Source organism: Cygnus atratus, chromosome 1, assembly GCF_013377495.2.
Source record: "Cygnus atratus isolate AKBS03 ecotype Queensland, Australia chromosome 1, CAtr_DNAZoo_HiC_assembly, whole genome shotgun sequence".
Classification (NCBI taxonomy): Eukaryota; Metazoa; Chordata; class Aves; order Anseriformes; family Anatidae; genus Cygnus; species Cygnus atratus.
The window spans coordinates 33,798-50,845 of NC_066362.1; the positions used below are offsets into that span (position 1 = coordinate 33,798).

Consider the following 17,048-nt stretch of genomic DNA (forward strand, 5'->3'; position numbering starts at 1 on the left):
CACCAGAGCAGAATACAAGGGGGCAATAGCCTCCCTGGTCCTGCTGGTTACACTATTCCTGGTATAAGCCAGGATGGCATTGGCCTTCTTGGCCACCTGGGCACACTGCCAGCTCATGTTCAGGCAAGTATCAATCAGCACCCCCAGATCCTTTTCCTTTGCACAGCTTACAATGCACTCTGCCCCAGGCCTGTAGAGTTTCATGGGGTTGTTGTGGCCAAAGTGCTGGACCCAGCACTGAGCCATGTTGAACCTCATCCCATTGGCCTCTGCCCATCGACCCATCCTGTCCAGGTCCCTTTGCAGAGCCTTCCGACCCTCCGGCAGATCAACACTCCCCCCCAGCTTGGTGTCGTCTCCAAACTTACTGAGGGTGCACTCAATTCCCTCATCCAAATGATCAATAAAGGTATTAAAGAGGATGGGACCTCAACACCGACCCTTGGGGAACACCACTGGTGACTGGTCACCAGCTGGATTTCACTCCATTCACCACTACTCTCTGGGCCCGGCTATCCAGCCAGTTTTTAACCCAGCAAAGAGTATACCTGTCCAAGCCATGGGATGCCAGCTTCTTCAGGAGAATACTGTGGGAGACCATGTCAAAGGCCTTGCTGAAGTCTAGGTAGACTACCTCAACAGCCTTTCCCTCATCCACAAGGCGGGTCACCCGGTCATAGAAGGAGATGAGGTTGGTCAGGCAGGACTTGCCTTTCATGAACCCATGCTGACTGGGCCTGATCCCCTGGTTGTCCCGCATATGCTGCGCGATTGCATTCAGGATGACCTGTTTCATCACCTTTTCTGACACTGAGGTCAGGCTGACAGGCCCGTAGTTCCCTGGATCCTCCTTACGACCCTTCTTGTAGATGGGCATCACATTAGCAAGTCTCCAGTCATCTGGGACCTCTCTGGATGACCATGACTATTGATAGATGATGGGAAGTGGCCTAGCAGTCACATCCACCAACTCCCTCAGCACTCTCGAGTGGATCCCATCTGTCCCCATGAAGTAAAATCAGTGATGGAGGAAGAAGAAATAGGGACACGGAGCCCTATAGAGAGGTAGAGAAAAAAGTCTGGGGGCATGCTAGGCTTGTCAGGTGGGGGGCCTGGCAAGGAGGGAGGGTCCTCATTGGGCATGTAGCTGTCTGGCCAGGGCAGGGTCCCTCCTGCCCGCCAGCACTGGACTGGGCTGTAGTTTTACCATGCAGTGCACCACTGTGAGCTCCAACTATGTTTGCTGGCCTAGCCCTGCACTCTGCTTGTCCCACCTGTGCCTTGCTGGGGCAGACCCCGTGCCCAGTCAGTGCCCCAGCCCTGAGTGCCGTCAGTCTGCCAATCTGTTTGTCTGTCCATCCAGCACTGCTGCAGGCCATGCTGTGGTGCACCTGAAGGAAGGGAGAATCTCTGCTCTGGCAAGGTGTTTTCTGGCTCCCCAGCTAGGATGCGGAGGCACATCCTGACCCCTGTGTGTGTGCGCTGAGCCCAGGCTGTGCATGGTGTCACCAAGTCCAGACCATGCACAGCACTCTCACCAAGACCCATCCATGCACATCATCCCCCTCCCCACCCCACCCCCCGCACATAGCACATGCCTGTGGCCAGGATGTGCACATCTGCCTTTCACTGCTGTTCCAGCCCAGGTACCTCTGGGTTACAGGTTGCTCTCATTCCACATTGAAAAGTAATGCCAGGGTCTGTGACCTATCACAGTGTGTTAGGTCCCCTGAACTCCTAGATCTCCCAGAGTGTGCAGGGTGGGATAGGGCAGGCTGAAAGGCTAGGGAGAAGGAGGTTACACCTTTTTCCTGAGGTGGTATGGTGGGAGGACAGGGAATCTCACTGCATGCCTTTCTAGACGCTTCTGACCCCTGCAATCTAACCCCCCACCCCACCCCACCCCACCGCAGTTCCCCACTGCATGTCACAACCCTCCATGTTTGGTCACTCTATTCATTGTCCAGCTTGGGGAAACATTGCCAGAGAGGGAAAGAGAGGGCTGGGGAGCCATAGAGAGGGAAAGGCAGAAAGATGGAAGGGCAGAGAGAGGGAGTGCTGAAGAAAAGTGCAACAGGGAGATGAAGGCAGGAACAGGCAGAGAGGCAGGCAGGGATCTATAGTTGTGGGGGAATGTGGAGAGGGGCAGGGAGGAATCAGGTTGCTGACAAAGAGGACCAGGACCCGCTTGCCCTTCCTCTATTATATAGCTTCTGTCACTTGAATGTCATTTACCTAAGACAATACCTTGGTGTCTTATAGCTCCTAAAACGGAAGACCTCAGAGACAGATAGTGTCATCACACATAAATGTAGGCATCATACTTTTGGTTACATGTAGACCCTGCATTATCTATTGGTGATCTAATCTGGCAAAGACTATTAACAAGGATCCTTCCTTACACGAAGAAACAGTATTTCTCTTCTCTACAGATAGACGCAGCTTCCAGTTTGCTCAATTTCATTCTACTCTTCAGCTGGTTTACCCTTTTCTAGTCTCCTCAAATTCAGCCATGGCAAATATTACACCTTTTCCTTCACACACATGCTGATATAATAACAAAGCTAAACAGAGAAGACAAAAGCAGACCAAAGACAAATGCAGTCAACAACATCCATAGAGGGAGAACAGATAGCTCTGTCTTCATGCTGTTCCTGGGCACCATGCATGTACCACAGCCAATGGTATGGGGGAGGGCCTGCTCCCAGTAGCTGCGCATGCACAGCACCAAAAGCACTGGGCAGTGGTAGCATTGAGGGGTCAAGCATTGCACCTCAGGTGCCTGGTGGACCAATGTGGCCACTCAGGAGGATTCCCATGCCTCTTGCAGTCCAGTGGCTGGGTTACCCTTTGTTTATAAACTTAATAGTTGCAAAGTCCAGGTTGTTCTTCCAGGAAAAGGGGTCTGAAGCATCTTGCCAGCCTATCAATTACTGTGACTGGCTAGGTTTGTTTCTAGTCATTGTCTCCATGTTGTTTTGTAAGGTCTCTGCCTCAGCATATTTTGTTTCCAGCTTTCCCCTTTTTCCTCTAGTTTCCCTTCTGCCAAGGTCCCTGATCAGTTAAGTGTGCTGGAATACACACTCTCAGCTGCTCACGTCCTCATCAATTAGTGTGTCCCTAATACCCTTACAATTTACCACCAGCAGCTTAATTTCAACAATGGTAGAAAATCCCTAAGCCCCTGATGTATCAGCCAGGCCTTCTCCACAGCTGCAGCTGCCAGCAAGATGGAAGTCTGAAAGTTCATCTTGCACATGGGTGAGATGGGGAAGCCAATGTGTCTGCCCATACTAAGGCATAGGCCTTCAAGAGGGTCCATGTCAAGTCTTTAGCAAGTCCCTGCTAGTGTGGCTGTGCTGCCGGCTGGGGTAAGGGTTTAACTGGTGTAAGGGCGTATCAGGTTGCTGCTCCCTTCAAGGCAAGCAAAGAACTAAGTCCATGAGGAGGGAAACCTAAGAGACATCTCTGAGCTATGACAGAACAGCTTGGGTTAAGCTTGCTCAGCCTGACCTTCCCTCTTTTACCTAAATCCCAAACCTGAGCCCAAGACCAACCCCAGCTTTAACCCTAACCCTTGCCCCAATACCAAGTGGTAACTTCAACCCTTAACATACTAACCATATGCCCTAATCATAAACCTGTAACTGAAAATCCTCACCCTAACTCAGAGAAGTTGTGGAGTTCCCATCCTTGAAGATACATGAAAACCCTAAAGTGCTGAATGCAAACCATAGCTGTAGATTCTATCCTCATCCTCCTAATTCTTATCGGAGGCAGTTAAAACACGCCTCAAGACTGTGTCCAATAAGAAAGAAAGAAATAAGGGTAATTGAAGTAGGCAATTCCCTTCTGAGAGGAACAGAGAGCACAATATGCAGAGTAAACCCTCATCATAGGGAATTCTGCAGTCTGCCTGGAGCCCGGATCAGGGATATAACCAGGACACTCCCTCATCTGGTGCACTCGACAGACTACTACATGCTGCTGATCTTCCAGACAGGTGGGGAAGAAGCTGTATCCCATAGTCTGAGGGGAACGAAGAAAGACTTCAAGGCCTTGGGGCGTTTGGTGAAAGAGTCCGGGGCGCAACTTATTTTCTATTCCCTCCTTCCATTTTCAGGTGATGACATGGGATGGAATATAAGGATACAGTCCATAAATGCTTGGTTATGAGACTGGTGCTACAGGCAGGGCTTTGGGTTCTTTGATAACGGCTGGTTTTATAAGACACCAGGCCTGACAGTAATACATGGGAAAGGTTTATCTCACAGGGGCAAAAGGGTTCTGGGACAGGAATTAGCAGGGCTCATCTGGAGAGCTTTAAAATAGATTTGAGGGGTAATAATGGGTTAATGGGATAATGGGGTTGTAGCTGGGCTTGCACCAGTCGGGCAGTGCGCTAGTATTGATGAAGACTGGGAGGCCTCTCACCCCCCTAGGGTAAAATTGGTGTGCTCAGCTCACTCCCTGAAATGCCTGTACACCAATGCACGGAGCATGGGGAATAAGCAGGAGTAGTTAGAAATCCATGTTCAGTCAGAAGATTATGATCTGGTGGCAATTACAGAGACATGGTGGGACAGCTCACATGACTGGAAAGTGGTCATGGATGGTTATGTCCTTCTCAGGAAAGACAGGCCAGCAAGGCAAGTTGGTGGAGTTGATCTTTACATGAGAGAGCAACTACAATGTATTGAGTACTGTCCAGGGGCGGATGAGGAGCGAGTTGAGTCTGTGGGTGAGGATTAAGGGGCAGGCTGGCATGGGTGATACTGTTGTGGGTGTCTATTACAGGCCACCAGATCAGGATGAGGAAGTTGATGAGGCCTTCTACAGGCAGCTGATAGCAGCCTCGCAATTGCAGGACCTGGTTATCGTGGGGGCTATTAACTACCCTGATATTTGCAGAAAGCCTACTCAGCCAGCCACCCACAGTCCAGGAGGTTCCTCCAGTGCATTGGTGATAACTTCCTGATGCAAATGGTGGACGTGCCAACTAGGAGAGGAGCGCTGCTGGATCTTATTCTCACTAACAAGGAGGGTCTGGTTGAAGTGGTGAAGGTTTAGGGCAGCCTTGGTTGCAGTGACCATGAGATGGTGGAGTTCAGGATATCATGTGGCAGGAACAGAATACCAAGCAGAATCACAACCCCAGACTTCAGTAGGGCCGACTTTGACCTTTTCAAGCAATTGCTAGAGGAAATCCAATGGGACAGGGTACTTGAAGGTAAAGGGGCCCAAGATAGTTGGTTAGCATTCAAGGACTGCTTCTTCCAAGCTCAAGATCAGAACATCCCAACCCGTAGGAAGTCAAGAAAGGGAGCCAGGAGACCTGCATGGTTAAACAGGGAACTGCTGGGCAAAGTCAAGTGCTTCTTTGTCTCTGTCTATACTGCCGGAGGCTGTCCTGAGGAGCCCTATACCCCTGAGGCCCCAGAGGAAGTCAGGATAATGGAGGAGTTTGCCTCGGTTGATGAGGACTAGGTTAAAGACCAATTAAGCAATCTGGACATCCATAAATCTGTGGTCCTGATAGGATGCACCTGTGGGTGCTGAGGGAGCTGGCAGAAGTCATTGTTAGGCCACTCTCCATCATCTTTGGTAAGTCGTGGGGAATGGGAGAGGTGCCTGAGGACTGGAGGAAAGCAAATGTCACTCCAGTCTTCAAAAAGGGCAAGAAGGAGGACTCAGGTAACTATAGACCAGTCAGCCTCACCTCCATCCCTGGAAAGGTGATGGAATAACTTATCCTTGGCACTGTCTCTAGGCATAGCAAGGATAAGAAGGTCATTATGGGCAGTCAACATGACTTCACCAAGGGGAAGTCATGCTTAACCAACCTGATAGCCTTTTATGAAGACATAACCAGGTGGATAGATGATAAAGCAGTGGATGTGGTCTATCTTGATTTCAGTAAAGCTTTGACGCCGTCTCCCACAGCATCCTCGCAGCTAAACTGAGGAAGCATGGTCTGGACGATCGGGTAGTGAGGTGGACTGTAAACTGGCTGAAGGAAAGAAAGCAGAGAGTTGTGGTCAATAGGATAGAGTCTAGTTGTAGGCCTGTATCTAGTGGACTCCCTCAAGGGTCGGTACGGGAACGAGTACTATTCAATATATTCATCAACAACTTGGATGAGGGAATAGAGCTCACTGTCAGCTAGTTTGCTGGTGACACTAAACTGGGAGGAGTGGCTGACACACCAGAAGGCTGTGCTGCCATCCAGTGAGACCTAGACAGGCTGGAAAAGTGGGCTGGGAGAAATTTAATGAAATATAACGAGGGCAAGTGTAGAGTCCTGTATCTGGGCAAGAACAACCCCAGATATCAGTATAAGTTAGGGACTGACCTGTTGGAGAGCAGCATAGGGGAAAGGGACCTGGGGGTCCTGGTGGACAGCAGGATGACCATGAGCCAGCACTGTGCCCTTGTGGCCAAGAAGGCCAATGGCTTCCTGGGGTGTATCAGAAGGGCTGTGATTAGGAGGTCGAGAGAGGTTCTCCTCCCCCTCTACTGTGCCCTGCTGAGACTGCATCTAGAATATTGTGTCCAGTTCTGGGCCCCTCAGTTCAAGAAGTACAGGGAACTGCTTGAGAGAGTCCAGCGCAGAGCCACAAGGATGATTAAGAGAGTCAAGCATCTCCCTTATGAGGAAAGGCTGAGGGAACTGGGTCTCTAGCTCGGAGAAGAGGAGGTTGAGGGGTGACATCATTAATGCTTATAAATATGTAAAGGGTGAGTGTCAGGAGGATGGAGCCAAGCTCTTCTCAGTGATACGCAATGAGAAGACAAGGGGCAATGGGTTAAAGCTGGAACATAGGCAGTTCCACTTAAACGTGAGAAGAAACTTCTTCTCGGTGAGGGTGACAGAACACTGGAACAGGCTGCCCAGAGAGGTTGTGGAGTCTCTTTCTCTGGAGACATTCAAAACCCATCTGGATGCATTCCTGTGTGACCTGATCTAGGTATTCCTGCTCTGGCAGGGGGATTGGACTAGATGATCTTTCAAGGTCCCTTTCAATCCCTAACCTTCTCTGATTCTGTGATTTTGTGATTCTGAGATTCTGTGATTCTGTGATTCTATTCTTCTAACAAAGGGAACAGTTCCAAGGTAGATTTTTGTATATTTTTTTTAATCCTTTATATACAGAGAAAGCCAAATAGGTTAGAAAACAACTATCGTCCCCTTTACAGAGATTTCCTCTCTCCCGCACCCTCAGTTTTCTTCCCTGTAGGTTCTGACAAAGGCACATACACTGTCAGCATGGTCTCACAAAAAACGTGCTTGCTGCAGAGCCAAAAATAAGTGAAATCATCCAGTAACAGAAGGACATAAAAACCGAGAAACTGAGAACACAATGCATGTCTGCAACTGAGTGTAATGATAACATATTGGATATTTTTTTGTGCCTATTACAAATAAACTTAGAAAAATTCTTTACTTTCCTAAGAACTAAAATTAGATATTTTTTTTCTGTATGTCAGATGATACTAAAAATGCAGTTTTACATATAGCTAAGCGACAAAGGTACAATAGAGCGAGGACTTGTAACAGGTACAGGACAGGTTTAATAGACGTGCTTTTTTTTTTAAAAAAAAAAAAAAGGTCTGTCTTCCTTAGTACAAAGGGACAGCAGAATCCAACAGCGTATGTTCATAATAATCCTCTGGACAACTGTCCTGGTTTCAGGTAGGACAGAGTTAATTTTCCTCCTAGTAGCTGGCAGGGTGCTGTGTTTTGGATTAGAATGAGAAGAGCGCTGATAACATGCTGATGTTTTAATTGTTGTAGAGCAATGCTTACACCAAGCCAAGGACTTTTCAGCTTCTCGCTCTGTCCTGCTAGCGAGCAGGCTAGGGATGCAGCAGGAGCTGGGAGGGGACAGACCCAGGACAGCTGACCCAAACTGGCCAAAGGGGTATTCCATACCATCTGACGTCATGCTGAACAATATATAGGGGTGGCTAGCCGGGGTGGGGGGCCGGCTGCTCGGGGATAGGCTGGGCATCGGTCAACGGGTGGTGAGCAATTGCATTGTGCATCACTTATTTCGTACACATTATTACTATTAATACTATTATTATTATTATTATTATTGTTATTCTTTTCCCTGTCTTAATAAACTGTCTTTATCTCAACTCACAGACTTCACTTTCCCGTTTCTCTCCCCCATCCCGGAGAGGGAGGGGGGAGGGTGAGTGAACGGCTGTGTGGTGTTTGGCTGCCAGCCGGGCTAAACCACAACAACAACTGAGAAATGTTTGCCAATATCCAGGTTGTGATTCCTCTCAGCAGCTCTAAGACTGCAGATGGGTACATGCCACTGGGACCCAGAGTGTAAGCCCCCTTGGCAAAATATTGGCACCTAGGCTAAAAATGATCAGTCACTCTCTCAAGCTCTAGCGACAATCCTGACTAAATCTTCCTTGACTTAGATGAAAGCTTAGACACTTTGCTAAGTATATATATGTACATCACGGAAGCTAAAATATAAGCAAGATTAATCCCCCTCCTAATGTCTAAAGTCTTCTTGTTATAGATCTGCAAGTTCTTCCTTCTGCACAGGAATCGCATACACAACTGTGGCATAGGCACTCTGCTGAACTTTTCCTGCATTCTCTTACCTTCTCTCTCTCTCTCCGGATTCAAAGGAGCCTCTGATTCTGACCTTACCTAACATCAGTGAACAAGAAACAGTTGGCTCAGTTTCTACCCATGCTACATGGCTCAGTTTCTATCCATGCTACATTACTCATCCCATCATCTACAAAGACGCATATTCATTTGTGGCAACACTGATCTATAGTATGAACTTCACCAATTGCATGAACAGCAGAATTCGCAAGTCACCTTACTGAGTTGCCTTTTGCTTCTCAGGTTTTCTCCCCAAGAATAAAAAGAATGACCAATAAGGATGTGTGAAGCAGCAATACTTAGGATCATATTCACATACTTCATTTATTCAGTTGTATGAGAGCACAGTAGTAGGAATTACAAGGAATGTAAAAAAGATCTGATATCTCAGGTAATTCTTTTTCTTTGAGAACATGACTGGCATGTTTTCTCTGATTACTGAAGTTGCTCCTAAACTATTGACTAGTTTGGTAAAGAGTACTTTTATCAAAGAAAGCTGCAAACGACAGCATTACTGACAGTGCAGCTGGGAACAGAATAGTCATTACGAGCCTTAAAGACTGTTGTTTCTTTCAGCTCTCAAGTTCTTCTGGATAAAGCTACCAAGGCTATCAGAGACTACCAAATATGAGCACATCTGCAGCCCACAAGCCTGCTGGTGTTTATGATCTAATATCATGACAAGAACAGGGGATGTTACAATGTATTGACAGTTCTCTCCATTGATAAAAATTCGTAGCTCTTCTTTTGTACACATCTGATATTTTCCACAGCCCATCGCCCCTTTCTCCCAGTGCTCTTTGCAAATTTAGGATTACCTTTAGTCCATTGCAAAGTGACAATCTGGGGCACAGAAGGAAGTAATTTGTGTCTTGAAACTTGCCCTTTAGAGTTTAGGAAGTCAAGTTGAATACTGCTACACAGACCCAGGTTTTCTGAACCTCCCCTGCATATGTGTGTCTGAGTTTCAATGCTTGCACAAGAACATGGACTCAGGTACACACATATAACAGTTTCTTTCTGTTCCTACTTCCATATGTATGCTTATGGAAATTTTGTTTGTTTTTTAAAAACCTCTGTCCTTCCTGGTATGTGTACACTCTTCGGTCTATTGGCACACCATTTTCTCCCAGCTTGATTTATACACTGTGACGACGGTTGTTGATCATGGCCACAATGTGTGACAGATCCAAACTTTTCATCATAACCTCCATGAACTCCTCGTCTTTCCTTGCTCCTTCCACAAATTCATCCAGGGAAAGTTCACCTGTGTCAGGCACAAACAGAAGACCTCAAAATCATCCACATTTGAACAGTAAAAGGAGTACAGTAATCTGACATTAGGGACCACGTCGTATACATACACTGTTCTCAAGCACCAAGAGGCCTGAGAGTCATTTTAACGTTATTTGAAACTTAGCCGATATCCAGGAACTACAACTCTCACATTTTTCCCTTGCAAGGGAAAGAGTACATTACAAAAAATACAGGAAGTCTGTGGCTAAAGAACAGGGTCATAGACTCCTATTTATAAAGCTGGATTAGTCTGCTTCTTTTTGTTGTAACCTGTCATACTGCTAAACCTGTTCCATAATTGCTGTTTTTCATGTTAAAAGAAGTGACAGTAGGAATTGTGCCAGTCAGAAATAGGTTTTCTGCCCGAAACTAATAAGATCTTGTTGAGGGAAGCAGCTCAGCAGAATTCGTCTGGAATAACAAGAGCGTATGATAAGGTAAGCACATGAAGTAGCAAGGAAAGAAGTACCTCTCAGGGATATGCAACGATTACAGTGCCACTGAATATCTTTTGGCTGACTGGTCCATAGCACTTAAAGTACTTGCTGTACAGCCTGTAACAGTCTCAGTGAAGGAATTCAGAACTTCAACATTAAATTCCAGTTCTTCCTTCTCCTGTTGCTGAAAGAGTTAGGAGCAGCTGGGAGCACCTGTTAGCCCAGCCCACTTCTAACTCTGACATAAGTTACACAGAAACATACAAAAAGGAAGGAAAAAAGAAGCCCTACAAAACTAACGTGGAGAAAATGTAGCTAAGAATTAGTACCAGGGAACAAATTCTATAGTACTGATTATGTATGATTCAAGGAGAAAAGTGTCTTAGCAAAACTCATGAAAAATGGATTCATGTAACAAGCAAATATAAAATGAAGAAGCGTAAAGTTCAAGAGAGAAAAGAAAACATGGATCTCTCTCTTTAGCACTGAAACTATCTAAGTAGGATGACAGACATAGCATTCTCACCATCTCCATTCACATCAATTTTGTTGAAGACTCTGTTGGTGAACTCTTCTGCACTAGTTTCATGGTCACCACCATTGATAGCCCGAATAGCCTAAAAGAAAAGAGCAAGAATGGGAAGCTGCCTATTGACTCCCAGAACAATAGACTACTCCATTGCAGCCTGTCAGTCTAGATTCAGAACAAGGTAGTCATGCATGGTACCTTTCCATGCCATAATCATAGGAAAAACACAGCAGACATCATCTGGCCTTATGGTTTGCACTGAAGGGTAGGAAAGAAGAGTGGTTCTGGAGCATGTAACAAGCAGTTAAAACCAGAGGACTGCCCTAAATCTGCTTAGGTAGAGCTTAAGCACTGCAGATATGGCAGAATCAGGATCACGGCCACTTACCCAGATCAAACATACCTAACTTAAGCCATCTACATTCACAGATATAAGATGGCCATCTATGCTACCTCTAAACAAAATAAGAATATTGATAGACACATTTCCAGAGACCAATTTACTCTGTACTGAGAACTATTAGATGGATATCATGAATGTCTCTCTACAGATGCCCATTTCAATGCATCCACTGCAGCCGAACCTTGCCAAATCTAAAACTAGATTATCATTTTTCAGGTGTGAAGTGAAGATGGAATAAATTACACCTTCAGAATCTGAGAGATTAAAAGCAAAACCTTCAAATTTATCTGTGAAGCACTGGATATAAAAAGATCACTCGCAGCCCTTTGGGATTTCATGCTCCACACAGAAAATCTTGCTAACAGTTCATATTATCTAGTATAATTGAGAATGCTATGCATTTCTGAAGTATTCCACACATGAATTGATTGAGAAAAGGCATGAAAATACTCTATTTTCTATGTGAATCTTCCTAGATCCCTCTGTAGTTAAACATGATACAAAGACACAATTTAACTTCCTTACGTGCCTTGTTCTTTTGATAATCCACCTTCTAGTACCCTATGGTGCACTAGGCTCAATAAACACTGTCAAACATTCTCTGCATTTGACATTCTGAAATTCTTTACTATGAGGGCAGTGAGAGAGGTTGCCCAGAGAAGTTGTGGATGCCCCATCTCTGGAAGTCTTTATGGCCAGGTTGGATGGGGCTTTGAGCAATCTGGTCTGGTGGAAGGTGTCCCTGGCCATGGCAGGGGGGTTGAAATTTGATGATCTTTAAAGTCCCTTCCAAACCAAGATGTTCTATGAGTCTATGCAGTAATATATGCTATGGTGGTAAAGAAGACTGCTAAGTCTGCTTATTGGACTATGGCTTTTATAGAAGATGTCAACCATGATCATCCATGTGAGGAACGTCAGAAGTCCTACTTGTGTGGGAAGGGAGGGGAAGGGAGGGGAGGGGAGGGGAGGGGAGGGGAGGGGAGGGGAGGGGAGGGGAGGGGAGGGGAGGGGAGGGGAGGAGAGGAGAGGAGAGGAGAGGAGAGGAGAGGAGAGGAGAGGAGAGGAGAGGAGAGGAGAGGAGAGGAGAGGAGAGGAGAGGAGAGGAGAGGAGAGGAGAGGAGAGGAGAGGAGAGGAGAGGAGAGGAGAGGAGAGGTACCCCTGGAGACTCACCTTAATGATGTTGAGCAATTCATGTCGATCAATGCAGCCATTGCCATCTACATCATACAGTTTGAAATACCACCGCAATTTCTGTTCCATCTTCCCACGGAGAACAAGGCTGAGGGCAGCCACGTATTCCATGAAGTCAATATATCCATCCTATGGCAAAACAAAAACCAACTTGTGACAGGAACAAACAGAGGGAGTTGTGGCTCTGGAGCTGCTTTACCTTATTCCTGTGTAGATTTACAGCTAAAAGAGAAAAACAAATGTCACGGAAATGCATATGTATGTACAAGCTTTAGGAAAAGAATATATACACACTATTTTTCTGGTCGCCTTTAAGATCTCCTAAACACCTGGATTCCTGTACTTATGATCTATTACATGTCTAGGATACTCTGTCATCACCAACTGCAGATAGAACATGTCATTCCTCGTGGCCAGTGCTCTTTTTACAGTAAAGGTTTCTAATCCCTAGATTTAACACTGACTAAAATTTATATTAGTTAGACAAAAAAAAAAAGCGCATATGTTCCTCAGTGATTCTGAGTAACTACTTCAACAAACTGCAAAGGAAAAAAATGAAACTTTTATTTACTGAGGTATTTAAGCAAAGTCAGGTGCCTTTCTGGAATGCATGTAAATATATGTAAAATGCAAATGTTGGTAGACTAGCAGAGCACTACTGTTTTACAGCAAGGACCACAATATTTTAGAATATTCATTCAGGATCATTGTCATATTCCCATTACATGAGTTTTTCATAACTTCATTGAGCAAAATAACAGAAAACACAGATAACCAACTTTCAATATGGGAAGGAGAGGATAATTGTAATTTATAAAATAACTCAATTGAAAATTTTAATTCTTTGCCCTCAGCAGAGTTCTCAGAATGTGAATATCCAGGTAGGTGATTTCATCCAGTGTCGATATCTGTATTACTGCAGGGTGGCTCTTCCCCTGGGTGCTTTTGTTCCTTGCCATTGATTATAAAATGAACGTAGATTAAATGGCTATTAACAAGCTAAGATTAACTGATGTAGGTCCATCCCCACTGGTTGTCACACTCTTACTTCATTCCTATTGAAATCATTTTCTTCGGATGATAGCTTTTTATCTTAATATGATCTAATTTGAATTTGAAACTTTTATTAAAACATTGTTCACTGCATAACTTGGAGCTCACGAGGAACTTTGGACAGTGCAATGTTTTTGAACAAATATTCAAATCCTTAAACTTCTCAAGAAATGACAGAGGTAAAGGGAAAAGCTTGTGCAAGAACTGTAAACATGTTGGTTTAGTTTATAAAACTGCTTCTCATCACCATCACTATCCTGGGCACTGAGAACATTAGAATGAGAAAGAAGATTCTTTGATGTCTGCAGTCACTTGCAGTCATTACATCCACCACAATATCTCAGCAACCCTAATGGAGTCTAGCTGCTCCTCTCTTACCTTTCTGTAGTAATTTTGCAATATTCTTTAGCATTCCTTAACTCCATGTGCCTTCTGACATTGTCCAAACTGCCATTCCTTCCTCAGTCCCCAGCCTTTCCTTCTTCAAAATTTACCCTGAGATTTCCCACCTGTTTCACATGTCTCAGCACCTAGTTCCTCCTTGATTCGGGCTATTTCAGAATGTTGGAACACAGAGCAGAGCTGAATTTTCCTGTGTTGCTGTATGAGCAAATTTATCTGCCATTGAGATTACAGGCCTGCAAGCACAGGATGAAGTATATACAGATAAAAAAACAGGCAAAAATGAGGGGCATTTAATGATTAAAGACATTATGGGAGCTACTGTTTTTTACATGAGACAGCCAGAGGTCACCTGTCACAGTGAGAAATACTACCTGCCTCCTAGCTGCTGCTATGTGCTCTACCTCTTACTGCTCAGGAGAGCCATTGAGACAGATTGTCTCCCCATGCAAGATTAATTTCATCTGTGAAATAACTGGAAATTCCTCTACAAATGTTATAAAGATTTCTATTGTCTTTGAATCATGTAGTCTCTACTATCTAACATGCGTATTTTTGAAGAATAATAAAAGGCTTTAAGCTCTAGATTTCAGCATCATCTCTTTCTATTAGCATTTTGCTAGTCAAACAAGGCCAAACCAATTAATACTCTATAAGGAATTCTTAAAATTCAAGGGTGAACTTGAACAAGGTAGTTAGATAATGAGGTGTTATTACCTATGGTTGTTATCTATGCCATTATCTGTACATGTTAATTTGCCCCTTACATTCTGCTACTTTACATTGACATCCCTCAGCAGTTTTGAAAAAAACAAAAAATAAAAAAATACAGGGACTCCCAAAAGTTGCAAGAGTTGGTTTACTTCTAAGCAGTACAAGGTATTTCATTTCCTTGCTGGATAACTCACCTTATTCATATCAAATGTGCGAAACATCTGCTCAATGTATTCATTGGCCTGTGGATCCAGCCCTCGAAGCCCAAAGAACTGTTTAAATTCATGCTCTGTCAGCTGTCCAGAAGGACACTCCGTCATGAACTTTTTGTACCAGTGGTGGATCTCAACAGCCTGCAGATCATCCACTGTGGAGCTGCTATTGTTCCCCATATGTACGTGTGTTCAGACGAATGGATGTTATAGGAATGATCCTCTTCGTCCTGTAGCTCTCACAGCAATGCCCGTTTGCTCCTTTCCACATTCAACGTTAGTCTTAGATAAGTAAAGATCTAACCTTCCCCAAGCCAATTATAAATGTTAATCTTCTTAAATGCTGATTTACAAACCTGAAAGTTTCAATGATACAGTCTTCTTAGAATGGAAAGAAGGTGTGAGATAATCTAGTAAATCACTGCTATTTCAGGAGACAAATCAGAAGGGGTGAGTAGGTTAAGCAGATACATCAGGAGCTACGCTGGTTTTGTACACTACCCTATTTTTAACATTTATATAATTATACATGAAGATGAGAGGAAAAAGCTACAAGATGGGGGATTTGATGTGAAGATCTGCTCCTCTAACTGGATTTGAGTCTTCTCAGCTAGAGAACTTGAATAATTTAGAGTATAGGACAAAAAAATTTCACATAAATGACCCCTCATAAGTATTAGGCTATGTGGGAAAAACCTCATCTCCACACACATGAAGGGGCATAGAAGAACAGCAGGTGGGGGAACCAAATTAGTCTCCTGATCTGGCTAGCCCCAGAAACACTACAGAGGGTCAATCAACCCATAAAAGACAACTGCACAAACAGGAAGGCGCAAAAAGAGACAATAACAGGGAGGGAACCCCATTAACCTAGTAAGAGAAAATAAGCCCCTGCCTCAGCTTCTCCTAAGGCTGTCATAGGAGATCCATCAGCCCCATCGGCCTGAAGGTGACACCCATCACCATGAGTCAATGGGACAGGTTGTCAGAGTACCTTGCTGACTGGGGAGTTACTGCTCAGGGACATAGAAAACATTGTGGGTTGCATGGGAAGAGCAATGGGGGGATTGCACAAGAGTATGGGGTGGTTAGGGGAGGAACCAAAGGTAGGGAAAGGGATGGGTCTAGGTGGTCTGGGAAGGAACAAGCACAGCAAAATAGAAGGAAAATGGATGAAAGGGGCTGGTTGAATGTAAACAGATTGCTGTTTAGTATGCATGCCCTGCACCAGATCAGCACAGTCTTTCCTGACTTCTTATTAACCTCTAGAGTTCTGGGGATGCTGGAAGACTCTTGTCTTCTTATTAAACATCCAGGGATCTGGGGGGGTGCTAGCTGACAGCAGGCTCAACATGAGCAAGCAGAATGCTTTGGCAGCCAGAAGGGCAAACTGCATTTTAGGATGCATTAAACACAGCATAGACAGCTGGTCAAAAGAGGTGATTCTCGTACTATATTTAACATCGGTGTGTGCAGTTCTGGTCTCCACAATATAAAAAGAATGTTAAGGTCCTTGAAAGCATCAGAGAAGGGCAACAAAGCTCGTAAAAGGGCTGGAAGACATGCCTTATGAGGAGAGGCTGAGGACACCTGGGTTGTCTAGTCTGGAGAACAAAGAGGAAACCTCATCGCTCTCTCCAACTTCCTGAGGAGAGGAAGTGGAGAGGACAACACCAAACTCTTCTCCCTGGTAACTGATAACAGGATGCACGGGAATGGACACAAAACTGCACCAGGAGAGGGTCAGACTGGACATTAGGAAAAATGCCTACTGTGAGGGTAGTCAAACAATGGAACATGCTTCCTAGAGAGGTGGTTGATGCCCCATCCTTGTCAGTGTTCAAGAGGCATTTGGACAATGCCCTCAATAATATGCTTTAACTTTTGGTTAGCCCTGAGGAGGTCAGAGAGTTGGACTAGATGGACTAGAACCAGCGTGGGGACAGCATGTCTTGGATGCCAGCAAATGGAGCAAGTGAGAGTATGTTTGTCAGTATGTGGTCATGTGATCATTAGTGAATATCAAGATGGACTAGGCACCAGATAGGTTTATTGATTTGGGAACCACATGTGTGCGTGTGTATGTTAGTAAAACAACTGGAGGAGTTAACCATCAGAGAAGGACCTGGGGTCCAGCCCAACTGTTGGAGAGACTGTAAGGCATGCAGT

General features: G+C 44.9%; 1 protein-coding gene across 1 annotated transcript; it reads right to left on the reverse strand.

Moving 5' to 3' along the window:
* Positions 1-9,777: 9,777 nt before the first annotated feature.
* On the reverse strand, positions 9,778-15,059 carry LOC118259633 (guanylyl cyclase-activating protein 1-like). Its single transcript, XM_035569309.1, has 4 exons — positions 14,862-15,059; positions 12,478-12,627; positions 10,898-10,988; positions 9,778-9,905 (listed from the first exon to the last, which is right to left on the reverse strand). The coding sequence occupies exons 1-4, from the start codon at positions 15,057-15,059 to the stop codon at positions 9,778-9,780; spliced, it is 567 nt and encodes a 188-aa protein (XP_035425202.1).
* Between the last annotated feature and the right edge of the window lie 1,989 nt (positions 15,060-17,048).